Below are 22,008 nucleotides of genomic sequence, written 5' to 3'. Positions count from 1 at the left end.
CTGTCTATTCCCTCCACAGATGATGCCTGACCTGCTGAGTTCCTCCACTAACTAGTTTTTTCTTGTAATTCCAGGCTCTGCAGTTTCTTGTGTTCCACAATACTTTCTTTCTGTCGGTGTGTAAATCATTCACACTTAACATTCATTAATCGTTTCCTTTTTTGTTTTACAGATCTACAGAAGCATTTACCAATGTTTTCCCACTGAATTATGCTCATACCCTACTTTTCCCTTCCTTATCAATTTCTGGGACATCTTTAATTACATTTGTAATTTCCATAGCCAAAGGTTTAATGTTGTTTTTGGCAATGTTGTAAACCTTTTTCTTGATGTAACACTATTTTGATTTCTCATACAAGTCATGATTGTACCACTTTTCCTGAGGAGTTGATTGTACCTTAAGACATATTTGCCAGTTCACAACTACTAGGTTGCTTCTTTTTGAATTAAATCCGCTTTCAGATTGAGCTTAATCTTTCACAATTTATGTATTTTAAAACTTATATATTCCATCATGCTTTAAACTTATTTAATTATCAGGTTAAATAATCCCATTTCATTTCATAATTGTGGATCAAAAATTGCCAAGTTGCTCAAAATACTGATTTCCTTTTAGGGATGGAAACAGGCCCTCCCTGCTTCTTAATTCCAGCTGAACAGATTCTACTTCTGAATTTTGTGCCAAGATCCTCAATCTACCGCCGTTATCATATCATTTATTATCAGGGATATTCTGAACCTCGTCCATTTTGGCCATCTCGTCTAATAATTATTTCCCAACTTTGATTGCTTTGCAACCTCATCTCTGTAATGGCTATCAGAGTTAATTTACACCATTATTTCATTGTTACAAATAACTGCGAATTTGGGCCTTTTTCTTTTTGTTATTATTTTCTGAATTTAATATTAAATGAATGCATATTCTGCTTTTATGATCTCTCCCTTCCTGACAGACTCTGGTTATGATACATATTTCTGATGCAGCACCATTACCCTGAACTTTCTCTTACATCTCTACTTTTTACCCGACCTGATCTCTGCACCATACCATTTAGTTTGCAGCCTTTCAATTTCACAGCCCTGCTTCTTCCATTCACTAGGGTACTTATCGCAGCCCGATTAAAGATTTTGTGCCAGCACCCCAGAATTAAAATTTGGCCCAGAGCAATTTATGAGCCCCACACTCAGCTTCTGATTTCACTCAAGTGCACAAAAACAATTGAAAAACATTACCTTTGTTGGTGCAATGGAGCAGACACGACCTCTGGCTTAAGGAGCTCCATTTCCAGTGTCTGAGATATACACAATATATCATTAATGTTATGTGACTGAGGCTTATTTTCACAGACAGCGTTTTCACTCTCCGAGATGTCAAAATCAGATACCACTTCTATCTCCTCCTCCTCCTCCTCCTCCTCCATTTCTTCAGGCTGGGAAAGGGCAGAACTATACATCGATTCACCCAGAGGGCGACTGGTATCAAAACACTCGGGTAAAATGATAATGTAATCCTCCGAACAGTCAGAGGACCCCTGGCTTTCTATTTCATACTTTTCTTCAAAGCACTCATTGATACCATCAGTTGCATTAGTTTCAATGTTATCTGTGGGCCAAAAAAAATAATAATTCATTCACTAATTGATACATCACTTCTAAATGCAATTTTCAAAAGATGAACATGGAGATCAATTATGATAATGATTCTTTATAAAATATTGTTCATTTATTAGATTGTATAATTATATAGAGCAATAAAGAGATGACACTTAGATAACAGTAGACGGGACAGATTTCAGTCGTATTCAGTCGATTTAGAGATGATTTGCTAGACTAATACATATAAATGCCAAATTGACCTCTGCAGCAAAGTTTGAGATTAGTGTTATATCTACTGGAGTTTAGAAGAGTGAAAATGCAAGTAGATTGAAATATACAAGATCTTGAGGGGTCTTAGTGAGGTGGATGTGGAGAGGGTATTTTGTCAAGGAAGAATTCAAAACTAGATATCACCAATTAAAAATAAGGGGCTACTAATTCAAGACAGATGTTGCGATTTTTTTTCTCTCAAAAGATCATGAGTCTTCAGCAATAACCCCACAAAGAGCAGTGGAAGCAAAATCTTTAACAACTTTTAAGGCAGGTAAATAGATCTCTGATAAACAAAGGACTGAAGGATTACTGCTGGTGGATGGGAATGTGGAGTTGAAGTTTCTGTCAGCTCTGTCATGGTATTTTAAATTGCAGAGTAGACTTGATGGAAAAACATCCACAGATGTTGCCCGACCCATTGAATTTCTCCAGCAGCTCCACTTCCCTAAGTAAATTTGCTTCAGCCCCTTACTGCAATATCCTGTCATGGACTAAATAACATGCCTTCAAAACAACATCTATTGTTGCTCTGGTTACCTTTCTCCTGTGCCTCCTCTGTGCAAAGTTTTGTCTGCCCCATTGCAATAACTGTTGTCATAGTGCTTTCGTCAGTTTTCCATTCACTGCTACTAATATCAGTGCTGGAGATTTCTTGCGTTTCCTGGAAAGCGCCTGTTCAAATTAGAGATCAACAGCAACAATTGAATTTAACCAACTGTTTTTCTTTATTTTTTGTTTGTTTATACCAGCTCAAATAATAATAGCAGAAAATGTTAAAAGCTTCAAAGGTCTCTCATTTTTATTTCTAATATTCAACATATTTATGCAAGATTGAGAATTGGAAATGTTACTTTAAAAAAGTGCTAAAATGTTCCTGTACCTGCTCCACACACTGGGACAGCATTAGGTCTTTATTTCTTTTCACTTAAAAAAAAATGTTGCATGAGAGGGGTCACAAAAAGACAGTTCATTGACATTTTGTGGGAGAAATATTTCTTTGGATTTTGTGTGACCAGCTCGCCAGAAGCAACATCTTTTTGCAGTTCTGATTTACTTTCAGAATTTATATTTTACAGCAACTCTGAAACATATTCATGAAAGTGCCAACATTACAAAACTACTAAAGAAAACAGACCTCATCTTGTACATCTAAAAAGGTTTTAAAATGATAACCCGTCTATTGATATTAATTTTAAATGATTATAGATCGATACTTTTAAATCAACTAACACCTTAAATGGAAACCAGAAGAAATTGGGACGTAGCACTAAAAAAAAAAAGCACTTTTCACCAATTAGAAATATAAATCGGATACTAAAAATGGAACAATGATGGAACATGGAGCAAAAGTAACCGGCTAAAGTAGTGAAACAAATAGGACAAATTCTGCCTGCAGGGCAACTTGCAGAGCTTAATTTTGTACATCACAAATGGTTATACTTTCCACAGAAAACCAATGACGTTTAAGCCATCATTGTTTCTGCCACATTGGGCACTTATCCCTTACATATATATACTCACGGTCTGGTTTACCCCTACGGCGTGGCAACAAATCAGGAGCCTCATCTAAAGCTAGAGAACGAATAACCGTCTCACAAACAAACTGAGTCCCACTGATGTCCTCATCGCCGTCCTCTAAATGAGGATGATCTATTGGGAAAGAGAATAAGACGCGAGTCAAAGACAAATGGCATCAATTAACAAACCAAATTAATAAAAATGCAAATTAGATTGCCAATACTTGGAGAAATTGAAATATTCAATACAGAAATTTCAAAATACTGTCCAATTTAAAGTGTACACAAAAGCCGCCATTGTTAACTAGAAAGCCATCCTGTTTACTGTAATTATTAATTTTCAAATCATTGACATGATGATCAATGTTGGATAATAGCTACTTAGAGACTCAAGGAACTACATACAGATGCAGGAATCTTGAGCAAAACAAAGTGTTGGAGGAATGCAGCCGGTCAGGCAGCACCTTGGGGAGAATGGACTTTCTAACCAACAGACCCCAGTCTGTGAGGTTAGACAAGCACACCTCTTCAACCCTCACCCTGAACACCGGCGTTCCACAGGGCTGTGTGCTGACCCCCCTCCTCTACTCCCTCTTCACCTATGACTGCACACCTGTACATGGTACTAACACCATCATCAAGTATGCAGATGATACAACGGTGATTGGCCTCATCAGCAACAACGATGAGCTGGCCTACAGGGAGGAGGTCCAGCACTTAGCAGCATGGTGCGCTGACAACAACCTGGCCCTTAACTCCAAGAAGACCAAGGAGCTCATTGCAGACTTCAGGAAGTCCAGAGGCAGCACGCACACCCCCATCCACATTAACGGGACGGAGGTGGAACGTGTTTCTAGCTTCAGGTTCCTGGGAGTCAACATCTCCGATGACCTCTCTTGGACCCACAATACCTCTACTCTGATCAAGAAGGCTCATCAGCGTCTTTTTCTTCCTGAGGAGACTGAAGAAGGTCCATCTGTCTCCTCAGATCCTGGTGAACTTCTACCGCTGCACCATCGAGAGCATCCTTACCAACTGCATCACAGTATGGTATGGCAACTGCTCTGTCTCCGACCGGAAGGCATTGCAGAGGGTGATGAAAATTGCCCAACGCATCACCGGTTCCTCGCTCCCCTCCATTGAGTCTGTCCAAAGCAAGCGCTGTCTGCGGAGGGCGCTCAGCATCGCCAAGGACTGCTCTCACCCCAACCATGGACTGTTTACCCTCCTACCATCCGGGAGGTGCTACAGGTCTCTCCATTGCCGAACCAGCAGGTCGAGGAACAGCTTCTTCCCGGCGGCTGTCACTCTACTCAACAGCTTACCTCGATGACTGCCAATCACCACCCCACCCCGGACACTTATTATTATTTATTCAAATCATTTGCTATGTCGCTCTTCCAGGGAGATGCTAAATGCATTTCGTTGTCTCTGTACTGTACACTGACAATAACAATTAAAATTGAATCTGAATCTGAATCTGAATGGACAGACAACCATTTGGTTTGGGACCATTCTTCTGGCCCATCCAGTTTGATGGTGTTGCTCTACAGTTATTCATGATGATAAAGAATCATCTATTGAATGTCTTTTTTAATAAATGTGGGTGACATTACCAATAGCGAACTGCCCTTATGATATTAAGAATCAATTACACAGTGATGATCCATGGGGAGCTGAGGGGGGGGTAAAGTTCCTTTCATGCATAAAGGTTGATTTAACCTCAACTTAGACAATTATAACATTATTGATGCTAGCCCATTAATTACCAGATTTATTGAATTGAAATACACATTGTATTTTGTTGGATAGTTTCTCCTTCTTGTTCATCTGTCAAGATTTGATTTACAAATAAAATTGCAAAAAAACCATTACAATGAAAGCATGTGAATATATTTCTTACAAAGCAAAAGTAAGATTTAAAGATTTTTTTCTTTGGTCTGCTCAGCTGCAGGAATGGTGAATGGAGTAAAATTTCCAGTCCAGATGTTTTTATTTTATTTTTTGAAAATAGAAAAAAAAATGCCTGGTATTCCTATTGAAGTCTTGATTGGATTAGTTCCACTGATTATCACAATTTTTTATAGGTCATGTTATTCTATTAAAATTCTTTTTGGCAATGTAGCCTGCAGAAATTCAGTGCGTTGTCCTGACAATATTAGCTTTGTGTGAAAATCGGAGAAGGGAGTATGTGTTAACTAGAAATTCAATGGCTCTGTTCCTCCCACCCCCAGTGTCATGGAATGAAACATGGTAACAATCACTTCATGTCCCTTTGGGAATTTAGCTGGGCACACCAGGGTACCAGTTTTCCTACTGACTTTGGATGCAATGTCTGCAGCAGCACCACAACAACCACCATTTCTATGCAACGGTTCATTTCAGAGAATCAGAAGCAAACTTGGAATAGCGGTCACTGGAGTGCCCATCATTTGGTTAATCAGAACAACCGAGTCTACCACCCCAGCATCAGACTACAACCACCAGGTAAATTAAATCCTTACCTTCATCTTTAGACTGCATGTCCATGGGACCCACTCAACCTGTATCATCCCCAACTTCATTCAATTCCAGATCTTAACCATGCTGATTATACTGGTCCTCAATTTCCCCCAAACTGAATTTGCTGGCCCCTGATGCCAGTCTCAACAATATCCAAAGTATCAGTATAATCTATCACCAACTCCTCTTCCAAACTGCAGACCCATGAAGGTAAACTGAACACATCTCTCGCCACAGCACAGGGTACGTTGGCCAATGAACCATTCTGGTTGCCAGTGGATTATCATGTAGTGTCATTTCAACACTGGAAGCCAATTTGGCCTGTTGCAGCCAGGACACTGGTGCTTCATCCATCTATAATCCACCATGTGGGAAATGAGAATTTATCTTGAAACTTAAAATAAGTCAGAAATTGACTGATGCCCTCAACTTTAATGGGGGAGGGGGGGGGGGGATAAGCAAAAGCTGCAAAGGAGTGTTGAAACTATATTCCCTCCCATCCCCGATAAAATAACATCTGGTGTGAACAAAGGGAGGCGGCCAGCGGCTGGCACTCTCTGAATAAAATAACTAACAAAAAATACCAAAATGAAAGGCAAAGAGAAACTGCAGATGCTGTAGAATAAAAAGAGAAAGTGCTGGAAACACCCTACAGATCAGGCAACATTTATGGAGGGGATGCTGCCTCACTTGCTGAGCAATGCCAGCATTGTCTGCATTTATAACACCTGATTATGAATATGCAAGTCATACAATTGTGATGCAAACACTCGAATGTTAATATAGAAGACAGATTCCACCTCAAGGGGATTTAATACCAGATAAGTTTTTCTTCTAACAGGAAAATAACTGCAATTTAAAATTTTGCAACAGAGTACATTGTTCCAAAATCAAAAAAAGTATTCCATACCTAACCGTGATTTAAAGATAGCTTCATTTTCCTCTTCAATCTGAACAAGACCAGGCCTCTCAATCAGTGGACCGTCATAGGGTAAAGGTGACATGCACGGGGTCATATCTTGGAAATAAATGTAGTATTTTAAATTAAACAGCTGCAATAACTAAATAAACCGATAATATAATTGATTATATTTTGAAATAAGTTACTTCATATAGTAACAAATTACATCCATGCAACATCTTGAAACTTTATGAAGCGTTGTGGCTTCTTAAAATTAAAACATTGTAATACAGTGATACATAAAGACAAACCATTCAGCCTACTTGTTTTAATGTACATGATGCTTGAGCCTAGCTCAATCAAACTTTATTTAACTCTCATACTCATCTATTCCTTTCTTCTTCATATGCTGAAGCCTTATATGCATTCATATTTTTCTGCAACTGCTCCACTGGGTAATATGTTCCACATTGTAAATACATTTGTCCTGAATTCCTAATTGTTATTGAAAACTTAATTACTAGCTTTGGTTTCATTCACAAATGGTAATATTTTCTCCACATATACTATATCAAACTTTTAACTTTAAGGAACTCTAATTTTAGTCACCCCTCAGCCTTCTCTGTTCCAATCAAAGAAGCTCTCATCCATTTTTATTCTACGAGATAGTCTCGTAGTTCTACCATATGCCACACATAGTGGCTGGCAGAACCATTGAAAGAACTTTTATGAAGCATAATGACAAATACATACAAGTTTAACACACTGCCGTTTTATTAATTCTAATTCTTCAGATTTCTGATTTCATTTGAGCAGGAAATTTCTCAGGACACAATGGATAATCTACAACAGAACAGAAATTACAACATCTTGACCTGCTCCCTTTCCACATCTTTTGAGATGTTAGAGGAAACCGGATCCATGCAGTTACAGAGAGAATGCACAAATTCCACAGAGCACCCAAGGTCAGGTATCTGGTGCTGTGAGGCAGCAGCTCTACCCACTTTACCACTGTGCTGCCCTGTATTCATAGAATACCCAGATTTTTATTCTGCTCAATACCTTAAATTAAGGTAATTGCATCAAAACTTAAAGACCTTAGATAAAGTAGTTTAAAACATTTTAAATTCCCTTTAAAGTTTATTTTTAAGAAACCAGACGGGTACATCTTTTCAAACCAACTAATGAATAACCCAAAACTTCTATGCACAGAATCTTGCTATTACCATTCAGCCAAAAGCCACAATGATATTGTAATAGATGTCTTGCCAAAAGACTTCAACTTTACATAAATAATTAAGAGTAGAACAGGGCAAATAAGAATATAGGCAATAACAAAATCCCCATATTTAGATGAAAGCATTTTTACTGCATTATCCAAACCATTTAATCTCCACTGCCATTGAGCAAAAATCAATTTCTTATATAAAGCCCAAACAGCACGTTTTAAAATGTCAAAAAGCTCAGCTGTTCATATGGACATCAATGTGTAATAAAACAGAAGACAACTAACTGGTTTCTAGTGGAACTGTATGAACCACAGGCGAGTCTTTAGCATAATTTGGGCAATTATTTCATAATTTTAGGTATATCGTAGCTCTGCAAACTGAATAATTCCAATAAAACTGACCCAGTTTTCTTTCTTTCACCTTAGAATGCTAATTTATAAAAGATATGCATCTATAACGCACTAATATTTTAATTAAACATTTAATAACCCGAGAATATCCCAGTGCTTTAAGAAGTACAGGGCTTTTGTACTTATAATATGAAACATAACACCCTTTTTCATGTAAAAACATGCAAGCAAAGTCCCATCAACAGTGATCAACAATGATCAGATTATTTGTTTTGTAAATGTTAAAGCGTCTCTGAAGAGAAGGAACGGGTGACGTTTCAGGTCGATACCCTTCTTCAGACTGAAAGTCCTGTGAAAAATGTTAAAGAATTGCTAAGCTTCAATAATGTGTGATAAGGGATCATGCCCGCTCAAAATCATTCAATAAGAATTATACGTGTATAGATCAGATCCGATAAGGATGTACCTATACCAACCAGTCAAAACCGGTTCCAGTTAGAAAATTACATCGATCTTTTGCATGGAATATAATTTTAAATTAATTCATTTCCAAAATCAGATTAGGTTTCTGTATCGTTATAACAGTTAATCATAAAGTCTCATAATCCTGCAAGTGATCCGCATCTCTTTTGAGAATATTCAGTAATGCAATATCTTACCAACTGGGGTGTTGTTCGGTACATGTTCCATTTCCTGCACTATATTTATATCCAAGAGTTCAAATGAAAGCAGGTCCTGGAACATTGAAGAAACATAATCACAATCAACCTTTATTGCTGCCATCATCTCAAATGATGCATGCAACAAAAACGTTGAAGTCAACCCGTAAATGGAAGGGCGAAAGCGGAAAAGTCTGGTTTAAGAGTGGACTCTTCGACTTATCGCAAGCATAATTTCCCATTATGCAGCTTATTCTGCAAGAAGCAATGGGTCAAGGTTGTGTATTGGTTACGATCTGGGATTAAAAAGCAATATTCAGCCCAAGTTCGGACACTGTTTCCAAGGTCTCAAAATCTGGTTTCTAAAGTGACAGATAACCAAAATACACAAGAGACAAAAAACTGTTTTTTTTAAGAATGTGTTTTGAGTTTCCCTACTTAAGTTGCTTTGCAATATTTTTTTCCCCCCACAATGGAAAAGCTAGACTGCAAGACAATAGGAAATATTCTTTGAAGGGTGGAAAGGCCAGTTTTGGAAATGTATTTTATGGTACTTCCAGCAGGTCAGGAGGAATAGAACAGCGTCTCTCCGATATCCAGAATTCTGTAGTTAACCACTGCTTCCCTTCCCAAATATCTGCATCCTTGGGTCACAGGTAGGACATTATTTCCTTCCCAAACCACCTACACTCTCCTGAACCGACCAAAAAAGACCAATGTAGGACAAGCCTCTTTCATTCAGCGCTCTGCAGCAATTAACACCCGACATGAAGCTGTCTGTCATTCAGATTGACCTCCAGCTGAGGCAGCTTACTCGGGTCAAAAGGCATGTGCTGTCGAGTTACAATTCAATACCATCCCAGGAACCCTAGCCACTGGGCTTCCTGCCCAAAATGCCTGTCCCAGTTCTCTACATAATCTTCCCCAATAAAGAATAAACTGAACAGTTTGAATGAAAAGGAGAAACACACATACTACAAAACAACACACACCTGTGCAGTCAGGAGGTCTACAGATGGCAATGTGTAAAATTCCCTTCTCTGGACTTTATGTTGAAGTCTAGGCAATGGTAGCGTTGTCGTTTTAGCTGACTCCGCTTCTCCACCCAACACAACTGCATCATTTCCAGTGTCTGCTGTCCTAAATGTATTTTTCTAAAGAGAAAATGACAACTTTTAGTCACTCTGGGGCCACAACAAATTGCCTATCATTCAAGACATTGAAATTATTAGTTTACAATTTAAAAAATGTCTTTCTTTTGAAAATAGCTGAACTCTACTGTACTTACTATTTCAGTGAATTCTTCTTCTGGCTCAGGTTGATCATCAGTCTGTGCAGCCAAAGGAACTCCGTCCTATAAAAGAAACACCAAATTTATTAACCTCGGGAAAATTCAACTATCACATTGTCATTGACTGAAATAACTTCATATTGTATACTATGCCAGGAAGGATCAGGTTCAGCTAATTGGTAAGTAGGGGCTGCTGAATAGACAGATGGCAGCAGGTTGGAGGAAAACTATATTATTTTGCTCAGACTTAAGGTTGTGGTGTACAAGAGACAGAGAGACCATCAAACTTCTATAAAACATAATACATAAACTGTTCCATAGACAGTCAGCAGCAGTAGTGCAGCACAGAAGGTACACAAAAAAGCTGGAGAAACTCAGCGGGTGCAGCAGCATCGATGGAGCGAAGGAAATAGGCGACGTTTCGGGCCGAAACCCTTCTTCAGACTGATGGGGGGTGGGGGGGAGAAGGAAGGAAAAAGGGAGGAGGAGGAGGAGCCCGAGGGCGGGGGGATGGGAGGAGACAGCTCGAGGGTTAAGGAAGGGGAGGAGACAGCAAGGGCTAGCAAAACTGGGAGAATTCAACGTTCATGCCATCCGCATGCAAGCAACCCAGGCGGAATACGAGGTGCTGTTCCTCTAATTTCCGGTGTTGCTCACTCTGGCAATGGAGGAGACCCAGGACAGAAAGGTCAGATTGGGAATGGGAGGGGGAGTTGAAGTGCTGAGCCACCTGGAGTTCAGGTAGGTTATTGCGGAAAGATCGCCCAACCTCCGCATAGTCTCCCCAATGTAAATCAGCTGACATCTAGAGTAGCGGATGCAGTAGATGAGGTTGGAGGAGATACAGGTGAACCTTTGCCGCACCTGGAACGACTGCTTGGGTCCTTGAATTCTTCCCTTCCCTCCCGTACCACCCCCTCCCCGGGCACTTTCCATTGCAACCACAGGAAATGCAACACCTGTCCTTTCACCTCCCCCTTCGACTCCATTCAAGGACCCAAGCAGTCGTTCCAGGTGCGACAAAGGTTCACATGTATCTCCTCCAACCTCATCTATTGCATCCGCTGCTCTAGATGTCAGCTGATTTACATTGGGGAGACTAAGCTGAGGTTGGGCGATCGTTTCGCCAAACACCTCCGCTCAGTCCGCAATAACCTACCTGAACTCCCGGTGGCTCAGCACTTCAACTCCCCCTCCCATTCCCAATCCGACCTCTCTGCCCTGGGTCTCCTCCATTGCCAGAGTGAGCAACACCGGAAATTGGAGGAACAGCACCTCGTATTCCGCCTGGGTTGCTTGCGTCCGGATGGCATGAACTTTGAATTCTCCCAGTTTTGCTAGCCCTTGCTGTCTCCTCCCCTTCCTTAACCCTCAAGCTGTCTCCTCCCATCCCCCCGCCCTCGGGCTCCTCCTCCCTTTTTCCTTCCTTCTCCCCCCCCCCCACCCCCCATCAGTCTGAAGAAGGGTTTCGGCCCGAAACGTCGCCTATTTCCTTCGCTCCATATATGCTGCTGCACCCGCTGAGTTTCTTCAGCATTTTTGTGTACCTTCGATCTTCCAGCATCTGCAGTTCCTTCTTGAACACGTAGTGCAGCACAGACTCCGATTCAGGTGTCAAAACGGAAAACCTATTTGAGCTATCCATCACACAATATCCAACTTAAAATGAAACCTCAAAATTGCACCAAAAAAAAGGCTTACAAGACAATTTTTAAATAGTGCGGCAATCCAGATGGTGCTCAAGTAATTACTGCATTCAACCTACCCGATTTTTAGTAAATCTTGTCTTGGAGCCATAAAGGGAGTTTGCGTTCATATCCGAGGTCATGTGTGGCGCTTCAGCAGATAATGGAGAGTCAATAACAATGCTGCACCACACTCGAGGTCCAAATTGTTCCCCTTTATGAGCCAAGCGCCAATGAGAAGTGTAAATTCCTTCAAAGTCTGGTGCAACAAACTCCACTGAAACAACACCAATCTCCCCTGGCTGTAGGAATGGAACTGATACTTCTTTTTTTGCAGAGAAAGCCAGAGTGAGGTTTCCCCACATAAACTGGAGCTATGAAAAGATTAAACAAATAGATACATGTTAATTCTTGGTTCTTAAAAATTACCAAATGAGTCTTATGCAATTTTAAATGAATACACAAAAACAAAATATAGTGGACAGCAGTTTTTTTGGATGGTATGCACTGGTACAATGCACCGGCATCTCTAAATTGTTAAAATAGACATACAACAGCCATATTGTCATGTGGACTGTCACATGCCTATGAGCACCTTTGTGTACAAAAACAAATGCACCGGTGGAGAGAGAAAAAAATGTTAGCATTTCATGTTAACAACCTTCATTCAGATTTTAATAATTACTGCCCTTATAAATTATTTCACAATCTCTAGTTTCGCCAACCTTTAAACAAAATGACCAGGACTAAGTTTTAATGGTTGTCAATATTAAAGCACGTCAGTTTTGATAGAGCATCAAAGAAAATCATATGGAAAATACAAAAGCGGCTTCCTTTCTCAAAATGTTAGGCTCTCCAGTCAAGGGAAACCGTATCTATGCCAGGGGTGGGGAACCTGCGGCCTTAAGGTCACCTGCGGCCTTCTAGGCCATTAATTGCGGCCTTTTGAATGAATCCAAATTTTGTGGAACAAATCCTTTTATTTTTATTAATATGTTTTGGTTTGTCTTTTATTATTTTTATTTCTTAAAATGAACGCATTGAAAATACTAGAGTAAAAGAAGATTCAACGATAACCCTCCCCGACTGGAGTGGGACAAGCAGCATCTCTGGAGGGAAGGAATAGGTGACGTTTCGGGTCGAGACCCTTCTTCAGAAACGCCACCCATTCTTTTTCTCCAGAGATGCTGCCTGTCACACTGAGTTACTCCAGCTTTGTGCCTATCTTCAGTTTAAACAGCATCTGCAGTTCCTTCTTACACATTGATATGGGTAATGGAAATGCCGAGTCATTTAACTGTACTACTTTGCCTTCCATCACAGTGAGGAGGTTCACTGTGATGGATGTTTGTGTGAATTAAATTGGTTGTGTGTCTAGTATGAATCGTTTTTTGTTTGTATGGCTGTAGAAACAGAGTTTCCTTTGAGCCTCACTGAGGTTCAAATGAGAATAAATATTGTATTGTACGTTCCATCAAATAGTTCAGCTGGGAGGAGAAGAGAAAGCAGCAATGGAGAACATGGAACGGTGATGTTTCGGGTTTGTTTTGGGTTCTGGTTTCCTGACCAGAAACACCACCTTTCCACATATTCCAGCAATTCTGCCTGACCTGCTGAGTTATTCCAGCATTTTTTTTGGCAAATCAGCATCTTCAGTTCCTTCTTTCTACGAGTAAGCAGTAATGTTCATAATTTTAAAAATGAAATAGATGTGAAATATGACTAACCACACCTATAAATAAGTATTTGGAACTTATTGCCCAATAGATTGAATACTGATGCAAGCATGCCCGAATATTAACTGAAGATTAGGGCTAAAATTAAGTTATTTGTACATCCTTACTCTATCCCACGACTCCAATACTTTTGTCCCAACTGATTTTTTAGCACTATGAGCAAAATCATATCAAATCTTGAGGTCATCCACTTCAACTAAGAGCATTAATCGCAATATTTCAATTTTAATCAGTTAGTTATGAGCGCAAGCTTGCTGAAATTTCAGCTAAACCATAACAAAGAGAAAGGCAGCGATTCACTTTTGTGGCAGATGTCCAATTAGCATTGCCAGTGTTCTTCATTCGCCAGTGCTTGATAAACTTGATTCCCGACCGAAGATGACTGCCATCAGGAAAATTCTCATCTACAAATTCAGCATTCAATGTTGACATTACAGGCCTGTAAAGTGAAAACCAATGTATTAATAATCAGAGCAAGAAACACAACTGAAATTAAAAGATATTAATACAGAATATGTTATACACGCTCAAGTACTCCTAAGAATACTTTCCAAAGATCTAACTAACATTGTCAGTGAATGTGACAATGGCACTCGAGAGCAATTAGGCCATTATCATTTGGCAATTTATTTTCCATGAACAGATGATCTTTGATATCCTGTTGTGATTTACCATCAGCGTATGCAGAAATCATTATCTTCAGCATATGTTTGGGGAAAACAACTAACATTTCATTGTGACTAATTTATTGTCAAAATGATATTTTAGAGATTCCCAAGTTACACTGTATAGAATAGTTAATAACTAATCAGAGCATTGCCAAGGGTGCTTGCCTTCCTAGCCATTCCCCTTTTTTCTCTTCCACCTTCTGGGAAAAGATGCAGTAGCTCAAAAGCCCAGACATCCAAACATAAAGACAGTTTCTTCCCCATTTCACATACTACATGCTCTTCCCCTTAACTCCAATTCATTTGGCTACCTCATTCCTGTACTTCAGCTGTGTCTTCTGCACCACTTGAGATTGCACTACAATCTTTGTACCATTCTGCTGTATTTATCTTTACAGTTAGCACTGTTTATTTTGGGAGCTTGATATACATAATTTTATTTGACCCTGGTGTATGATATTAAAGTAATCTCAATAAAATAAAACAGGAGGAATAGTCAAATGATCTCCAGCCTGCTTTGCCAACAATACAATCATGTTGGATCTTAACTATGCCCGCCTGTCCTATCTTCTTAATCTTCAACATCCCTGCACCTATTGTCAGCTTTGAGTGTATTCAATGATTCAGCATCTTACAGTTTCCAATGATTTATGACCTTTAGTGAAGAAATCCCCCTCATCACCATCTTAATTGGTAACCCTTATTCTGAAACCAAGTCCCCTGGTTATACATTCCCCAGTTTAGAAATGTTCTCTTTGTATACCTTGGCAAGACTCCTCTTAATCTTAGCTGTTTCAACAAGATCATCTCCATGTTCTTCTAAACTATACATGTATCATCAATACAATACGATTTTATTTATGTATCATCAATACAATACAGAAATGTTTCTGCAGTCATACATACAAAAAGAAAAAGACCCAAGACACAACACAATTTACACAGACATCCATCACAGCGCATCTCCTCCTCGCTGTGATGGAAGGCAAAAAACGTATCTCTCCCCTGCACTCCCCTCTCCCCCCCGATGTCAGAGTCAAAGCCCCCGGCGGGCGATGGTAATTGTCCCGCGGCCATTAAAGCCACGCCGGGTGATGCAAGGCCACGCTCCGGGTCTTGTTGTTGGAGCCCCCGGCGGGCGCTAGCAAAGTCCCGCAGCCATTCCAAGCCGCGCGGGGCGGCGATGTAAGGCCCCGCTCCACGTAATCTTCAACCCCGCAACTCGGGCAGGAGAAGTCGCCGTTGCGGAAGCCCCGAAAAGTGGTCTCCCAGCAGGGACCCGCAGGCTCCCGGTGTTCCTGTCTGCCAGACCTGCGGTTGGAGCCTCCGAATCTCCGGGGGTCGGGTCACAGCAGCGCGCCACCACCGCTCCGAACTCGGCCAGCTTCGTGATGGTACGTAAATCCGCAGCTCCGCGACTGGAGCCCCAGGTCGTTCCTGCTGGAGGCCGCTCCACGTTGCAGCCCCAACGACAATGGAGACCCGACAAAGAAAAGGTTGGGTCTCCCGTGCAGGGGAAAGATTTTAAAAGCCCCCCCCCCCCCCGCACACACCCCGTCAACTACATTGAAACGAGACAGACAGAAAATAATAAAAAGGCAGATGGACTGCAGAGGCTGCTGCGACGCGAGTCGCGCCGCCCACCGGCATCAATGGCTCATATAGCTGCAGCAAGACTTCCCAAAAGTTGTATTCATTTCCCTTGCAAAAATAAAAGTATTCTGCATATCTTCTTAGCTTGTTACAAACTTCTTGTGACTCATGTACAGAGATTTGTTTGTACACAGTTTGTCATTTCTGCATTTGCGGAAGAGATAAGTTTTTTTGCCTTCCATCACAGCGAGGAGGAGATGCGCTGTGATGGATGTCTGTGTAAATTGTGTTGCGTCTTGGGTCTTTTTTTTCTTGTATGTATGACTGCAGAAACAACATTTCACTTGAGCCTCTATGAGGTTCAAGTGACAAATAAATTGTATTGTATTTACACAAACAGATATCAACATTTGCCACAATGGTTACTCAAAGAATTCTTTATCCTACTTACGTTGCAGAAGCATGCTTGAGTCCCTTGGAATCTTGTGGGGGTTGACTTACAAGTTCCATGACATGTACTCCATTCCACTGCAGATGCTTTTTCTGCAGTTTTAGCTGTTTTTTAATCTCCTTAAACTCTGCTTTGCGTTGTCTCTTCTCAGCTCGCAGTCTCTGCTTTTCAGCTTTCAGAAAGGTTTTATCTATTTGCTTCTGCAACCTATTCAAAATTAGAATTTTTAATTCACATTTTACCATGCAATTACACCGTGTAAAACAGTAATCCATCTAATAGGTTGGAGATGTACTAGTACATTTAAATCTCCCTGTATCCTATCGTACATTGGCATTTTATATTGAAACAAGGCTTTTAGACAAATAACATCTCTTCAATAAATTGTGGAAGGCACGTGCATTTAAAACAGATTGGACAATCAACAATGAAGCTAACAAGGAATAATATGCAATGTTTCAGCAACTTGCTTAAAAAATTAAAGTGTAACCATATATACGTCCTTGGTGAACCACACTGGCACAGCATGAAAAACATTTAACATGAACACCAAAATGAGAGATGTCCGATTCAAAGTTTTCATTTTTGCTAGTTTGATGACTGGTTTATTTCCTAAACTATATTAATTTAAGCCCATTCTGTCTATTTCAAGTAGATGCTTGGGATCAAGGATGATCTGCATCCATTGCACTCCCAAGGATTCCGAGGTGACGTGGTGACCCATGTTGGACTCACGGACATTGACAAGGGAGAGGCAGGAGAGATTGAAGAGGCCGGCAGGTGGTTGGTTCCGTTTTCCAGTTATGCTGAACATGTGCTTATCCTCACAAATGAACTCGAGATAATTCTCAATCCCATCTCAAATGCAACATCACCATCTTGAGCTGTCATGGGACTTTCACCAGTTGAAGTGGATACCATAGTTTTTCCATATATTTATTTAAATTAAATATATAAAAGGCAAGCAATCCGTTCCTGTGTTCACCTGGCAATCTCTGGCCATGACAGAGCACTGGACAGAATGTCCATATTTAACCTCAACTTAAATAGTTTGAATTATATTCACTCGTCTAATTCTTGTATCCTTTTCCTCACTTTCATCCTCAACAACTACCAATAGTAAGTTTTTCAATCCCCCTACCTAGTCACCAGAAAAGATGAACCCTACACCATCCGATCATATACATTCACACTGGTACCTGGAATCCTTTTTCCTAAACCTGCAAGTTTTGTCTTTCTTCCTTATTGCACTTTATACCATGTGGCATTTTAATGTAGTTAAATTCTAGAATCCAAATACAAGTAAAGATTTATATTACAAAATCAATAGACACAAAATGCCAGAGTAACATCCCAGGCAGCATCCCTGGACAAAATGGATGCATGACATTTCAGGTCAGGACTCTTATTGAGACTGAAGAAGGGTCCCAACCCGAAACGTCACCTATCCATTTTTCATGGGATACTGCCTGAAAGAACCACTGAATTACTCCAGCATTTTGTGCCTATCTTTGGAATAAACCAGCATCTGCAGTTCCTTTTTTATTATATTAATATTACCTTGTTTGCTCTGCTGCACCAGGGATAGAGTTTCCAAACTGTGCAGGTGTGATCTCAGTTGATGCCACAGCTTTTCTCAATTTCAACAATCCATGATTAGGATCATGCCGGTAGTCACCAGCTTCACACGAGTCACAAATGGTGTAAGTAGGACAAATGCTAGGAAAGTAAATTTAAAACGCATCATTTTAATTGTATTTCCAAAAATATATTCTTATTTTAGAACAACCTTACTGCTTGCAATAACATGAAATTAAAATTTTAAACAAATACATTTCCATGAGATTTTATTCCACCAAAGGCAGCAATTTATTTTTAAGTGGCTTCATGAACAAAAAGCTTTTTTGATTCATCATTTTTGCAATGAGAAAGGAAAAGGTGAATTACCAAATTAATTTTAGAGATCTCAATGTCTGCAAGTGGTAATTACAAACATGCATAAAGCAGCAAAGAAAGAGGGGGAAAGCGATGCCATCAAAGATTAAGTAAAAACTGTATGCCAATATGTAATAGTGCTGGGATAGTTCAGTGCCAGATATTTCTTCAAAATTACATCATCATTTTGTGTTCTTTGCAATGTTGCTACACAGTTGGCATGGCCTTCAAGTGCTTTTAGTTTTCCATGGACAACAGTGGCACTGCAGTTTGCAAATGTCAACCACAAAAGCAAATACCACCATCAAGTTTGACAAACCACCACATAATTACATTCAAAAACCTCCTGAAATTAGAGTTCTGTGCATCAAAATTTTTAATGTGTTCTGAAGCTACCAAGTGAAATTTAGCTTCAAAACTGCTCATGACTAACAGGGACTCAGAATTTAGTTTGCTAACTGACTTGAGACACATCTTCACAAAAAAGTATTTAATACTCCACAAGTATGATAAAAGTGCAAGACTAAACCCCAACTGCACTACTGTGACAGTCGTAAATCAAGTGTAAAATCAAATGACTATGACAGTCCAAACTTTATTCCTGTATTTGACTTTTCACTGACAAAATGACTGCAGCATTGGCACAAACTAGAGCATCGGTATGACAGTGGCGGAGCTGGTGTCCCTGTACCGGGTGACATGGTGGCACAACGGTAGAGTTGCCGCCTTACGGGTGCTTGCATGCAGTTTGTATGTTTTCCTTGAGTGGGTTTTCTGCAGGATCTCCGGTTTCCTCCCACACTCCAAAGATGTACAGGTTTGTAGGTTAATTGGCTTGATATAATTGTAAATTATAGCTGGTCGGCCTGGACATGATAGACCAGCTTTCGTGCTGCATCACTAAACTAAAATACCTTTAAATAGGTTTCAATCTGACTGCAGAGAAACCCAACCCGTCATTCAATTTTATTCACCCAAAGTGGAAAAATTCAGAGAGTTCTAACAGTAATGCAATCTGTCATGTAAAATTTACACTTTACATTACCTGCACTGGTAGCGTATTCCAAGAATTCGAGATTGGCAGTTGCAGCAAGTCATGAGCCAATCGTATCCATTAATCTGTGTTGTGTGCACTTCAGAAACTTGGATAGGGTATGCTGTCTGGTCACTGGAAGAGTCACACTCCCGCTGCTGAATGTTTACTTTCTCAAAGAAATCACAACAGATCCGTTCAACAGTTTCTCTCACAAAGGTTTCTTTGAACTGAAATTAAACATGTGTAGATAATGAAGCCTCGGGGACAAAGAAAACACACACTCACACTCAGGAGACTGGAATGGGATTATAATGAACAAAGGTCTACAGGGCAGAATTTTAAACCCCCTGTTGATGCTCTAACTGCTTTTGATATTCTGAGATCACAAAAGGTGGCAAACATTGTCTAATCAATTACAGATACTGACCTCCCACCATCAGAAATATATAGGAAGCGCTGCCTCAAAAAGGTAGCCAGCATCATCAAGAACACACGGCACCTTGGCCATGCTCTTATTTCACTCCTGCCATTGAGAAAATGGTTCAGGAACAGCATCTTCCCAACAACCATTAGGCTTATTGAATACTACGAACACCAGCAAAATTCTCAACTGTGTAAGATGGAACTACAGATGTTGGTTTAAACCGAAGATAGAAACAAAAACAAAAAAAACTGGAGTAACTCAGCGGAACAGGCAGCATCACTGGAGCGAAGGAATGGGTGATGTTTTGGGTAGAGTCAAAATCAAAGTACCCTTTATTGTCATTCAGACCTTTCGGTCTGAACAAAAATTTGTTCCGAGACCCATCTTCAGGCAGTCTGAAGAAGGGGCTTGGGACTTGACCCGAAACATCATCCATTCCTTCTCTCCAGAGATGCTGCCTGTCCTGCTGAGTTACCCAGGTTTTGTGTCTAAAATTCTGAACTGTGTTGCACGCCAGAATTTGGGTGTTTCGCATTGCACTATTTTTGTATTTATTGAACTTTATTTGTACAACTATTCCTACACCAATTCCTTTTCTCTAGAAATGTTGCATAACCTGCCAAGTTATTCCAGCTTTTTGTGTCTATCTTTGGTTCATACCAGCAACTGCAGCTCCTTTAAACGCATTTATTTTGTTTATTATGTTATTTATTGAGTACTGTGTTTAGAAACCTGTCGTGTTGCTACAAGTAAGAATTTCATTATTTAATTCTCATGTGCAAACAAAACAACCTTGACTCTCTTATTCCAAAGTTTAAAAACCACTAGTTTTCAGTTATTTTTATTTATGTTTTTTATAGAAGAGACTTTTCCCCAAAGGCATTTAATTGTTGCACAAGGACACTAAAAGTTTGATGAAACATCTTTTAAAAACATATTCAAATATAGCACTGAGTACAACATGTTAAGTTTTTCAATAAAAGAACGAGAACCATAAAAGAAAGAGTACTAAGACAAATCCAAATAAATAACAAAAGTTCAACATCTCATCATAGTTACTTAATGGAAAAATAAAGGTCACAGCATTAACCAAGAAGTATAATTATTTTAGTGGAAATGTAATACTTCAGAATTCCAGGACAAAAAAATATAACGTTGTTGCCATCATAGTTTTTGGTAAAAGCTAGTGCTATAGATCAAATATGCAACATTGTTGGTCTATTGCTCACTTAAGTTCACAACCTGTGAGAAAGAAATGGACTAGTTTCAGTCTCATTCTGCATACCCGAAATGTCTATACATACCATTTCCATGTATTCTGTAAACCAAACTGGAGGCAGCTGCCAATTTTGCTTGGGTTGATTTGCATCTTTGGGCATCACCTAAGAAAACATTGATGGGACAAGTTACTTTATTTGCATAGATCAAAATTGTGGAAAGCAGTGTGCAGCCAATGAGCTAGAACAAAAATATTCTAAAATATCAAGAAAACCATTCTAATTGTTGTTGCTGGTTTATTCAAAACAAGTCGGGCAAATTCGACCACATCCCTGGAATCCTGAAGCTATGAATCAATGAAATGAAAAAGGTAACAGTCCATATACCCAAGATAGACACAAATGCTGGAGTAACTCAGCAGGTCAAGCAGCATATCTGGAGAGAATAGGTGAGGTTTCGGGTCGAGACCCTTCCTCAGACTGCTTTATCCACACAGGCAACGTATACCTATATCGGCAATACAACCACCTATTTAAAGTTTAATGGTGGAGCATGGGATTACGGAGGTGGTAGGAAATCAGTCATGCCTCTTTTCCCGACAGGTAGAAATAAAGGAACAGGCCAGGCGGAATTAACTTATTTCTCTCTTCCACGGCAATTTTTTGCAGCAACAGCTAGCTGGCTTAGTAATGACATTGACTACACTGTGGTCCCCTGCACCTTTGATTCCCTGCATCTTCGATCATAAAATAGTATGCTGCACAAGTGACAACGCATAGGAGCTTATTGTTTTGGAAAAATAAGCCTGGTAAAATAATGCAACTTGCTTTCCAATTTAAGTATAAAACGGAAGTAGTAAATAGAGTAAACCCTCATTTTAACATAACGGATTTTGGTTATAGCTAACAGACCTGCCGGGACAGCTCTTTCTTTAGACTGCTGCC

At 39.9% G+C, this 22,008-nt stretch overlaps 1 protein-coding gene across 4 annotated transcripts in view; it reads right to left on the bottom strand.

Moving 5' to 3' along the window:
• Positions 1 to 22,008, bottom strand: part of nbr1a (NBR1 autophagy cargo receptor a) — a 48,551-nt gene that overhangs the window by 12,068 nt on the left and 14,475 nt on the right. For 3 of the 4 annotated variants that reach the window (XM_055657182.1, XM_055657185.1, XM_055657186.1), the window contains exons 6-18: positions 21,151 to 21,228; positions 19,432 to 19,649; positions 18,012 to 18,170; positions 16,452 to 16,658; positions 14,040 to 14,178; positions 12,084 to 12,377; positions 10,316 to 10,381; positions 10,020 to 10,181; positions 9,028 to 9,103; positions 6,799 to 6,906; positions 3,391 to 3,519; positions 2,407 to 2,541; positions 1,234 to 1,603 (exon numbers count right to left, since the gene is read on the bottom strand). In XM_055657182.1, coding sequence (XP_055513157.1) covers positions 1,234 to 1,603; positions 2,407 to 2,541; positions 3,391 to 3,519; positions 6,799 to 6,906; positions 9,028 to 9,103; positions 10,020 to 10,181; positions 10,316 to 10,381; positions 12,084 to 12,377; positions 14,040 to 14,178; positions 16,452 to 16,658; positions 18,012 to 18,170; positions 19,432 to 19,649; positions 21,151 to 21,228 — 2,141 coding nt within the window. The remainder of the gene's footprint in view (positions 1 to 1,233; positions 1,604 to 2,406; positions 2,542 to 3,390; positions 3,520 to 6,798; positions 6,907 to 9,027; positions 9,104 to 10,019; positions 10,182 to 10,315; positions 10,382 to 12,083; positions 12,378 to 14,039; positions 14,179 to 16,451; positions 16,659 to 18,011; positions 18,171 to 19,431; positions 19,650 to 21,150; positions 21,229 to 22,008) is intronic. The other variant, XM_055657183.1, reaches the window with a different exon arrangement.

This window comes from Leucoraja erinacea, chromosome 27 (genome assembly GCF_028641065.1).
Source record: "Leucoraja erinacea ecotype New England chromosome 27, Leri_hhj_1, whole genome shotgun sequence".
Lineage (NCBI taxonomy): Eukaryota > Metazoa > Chordata > Chondrichthyes > Rajiformes > Rajidae > Leucoraja > Leucoraja erinaceus.
This window is presented reverse-complemented; position numbering and strand designations above follow the sequence as displayed.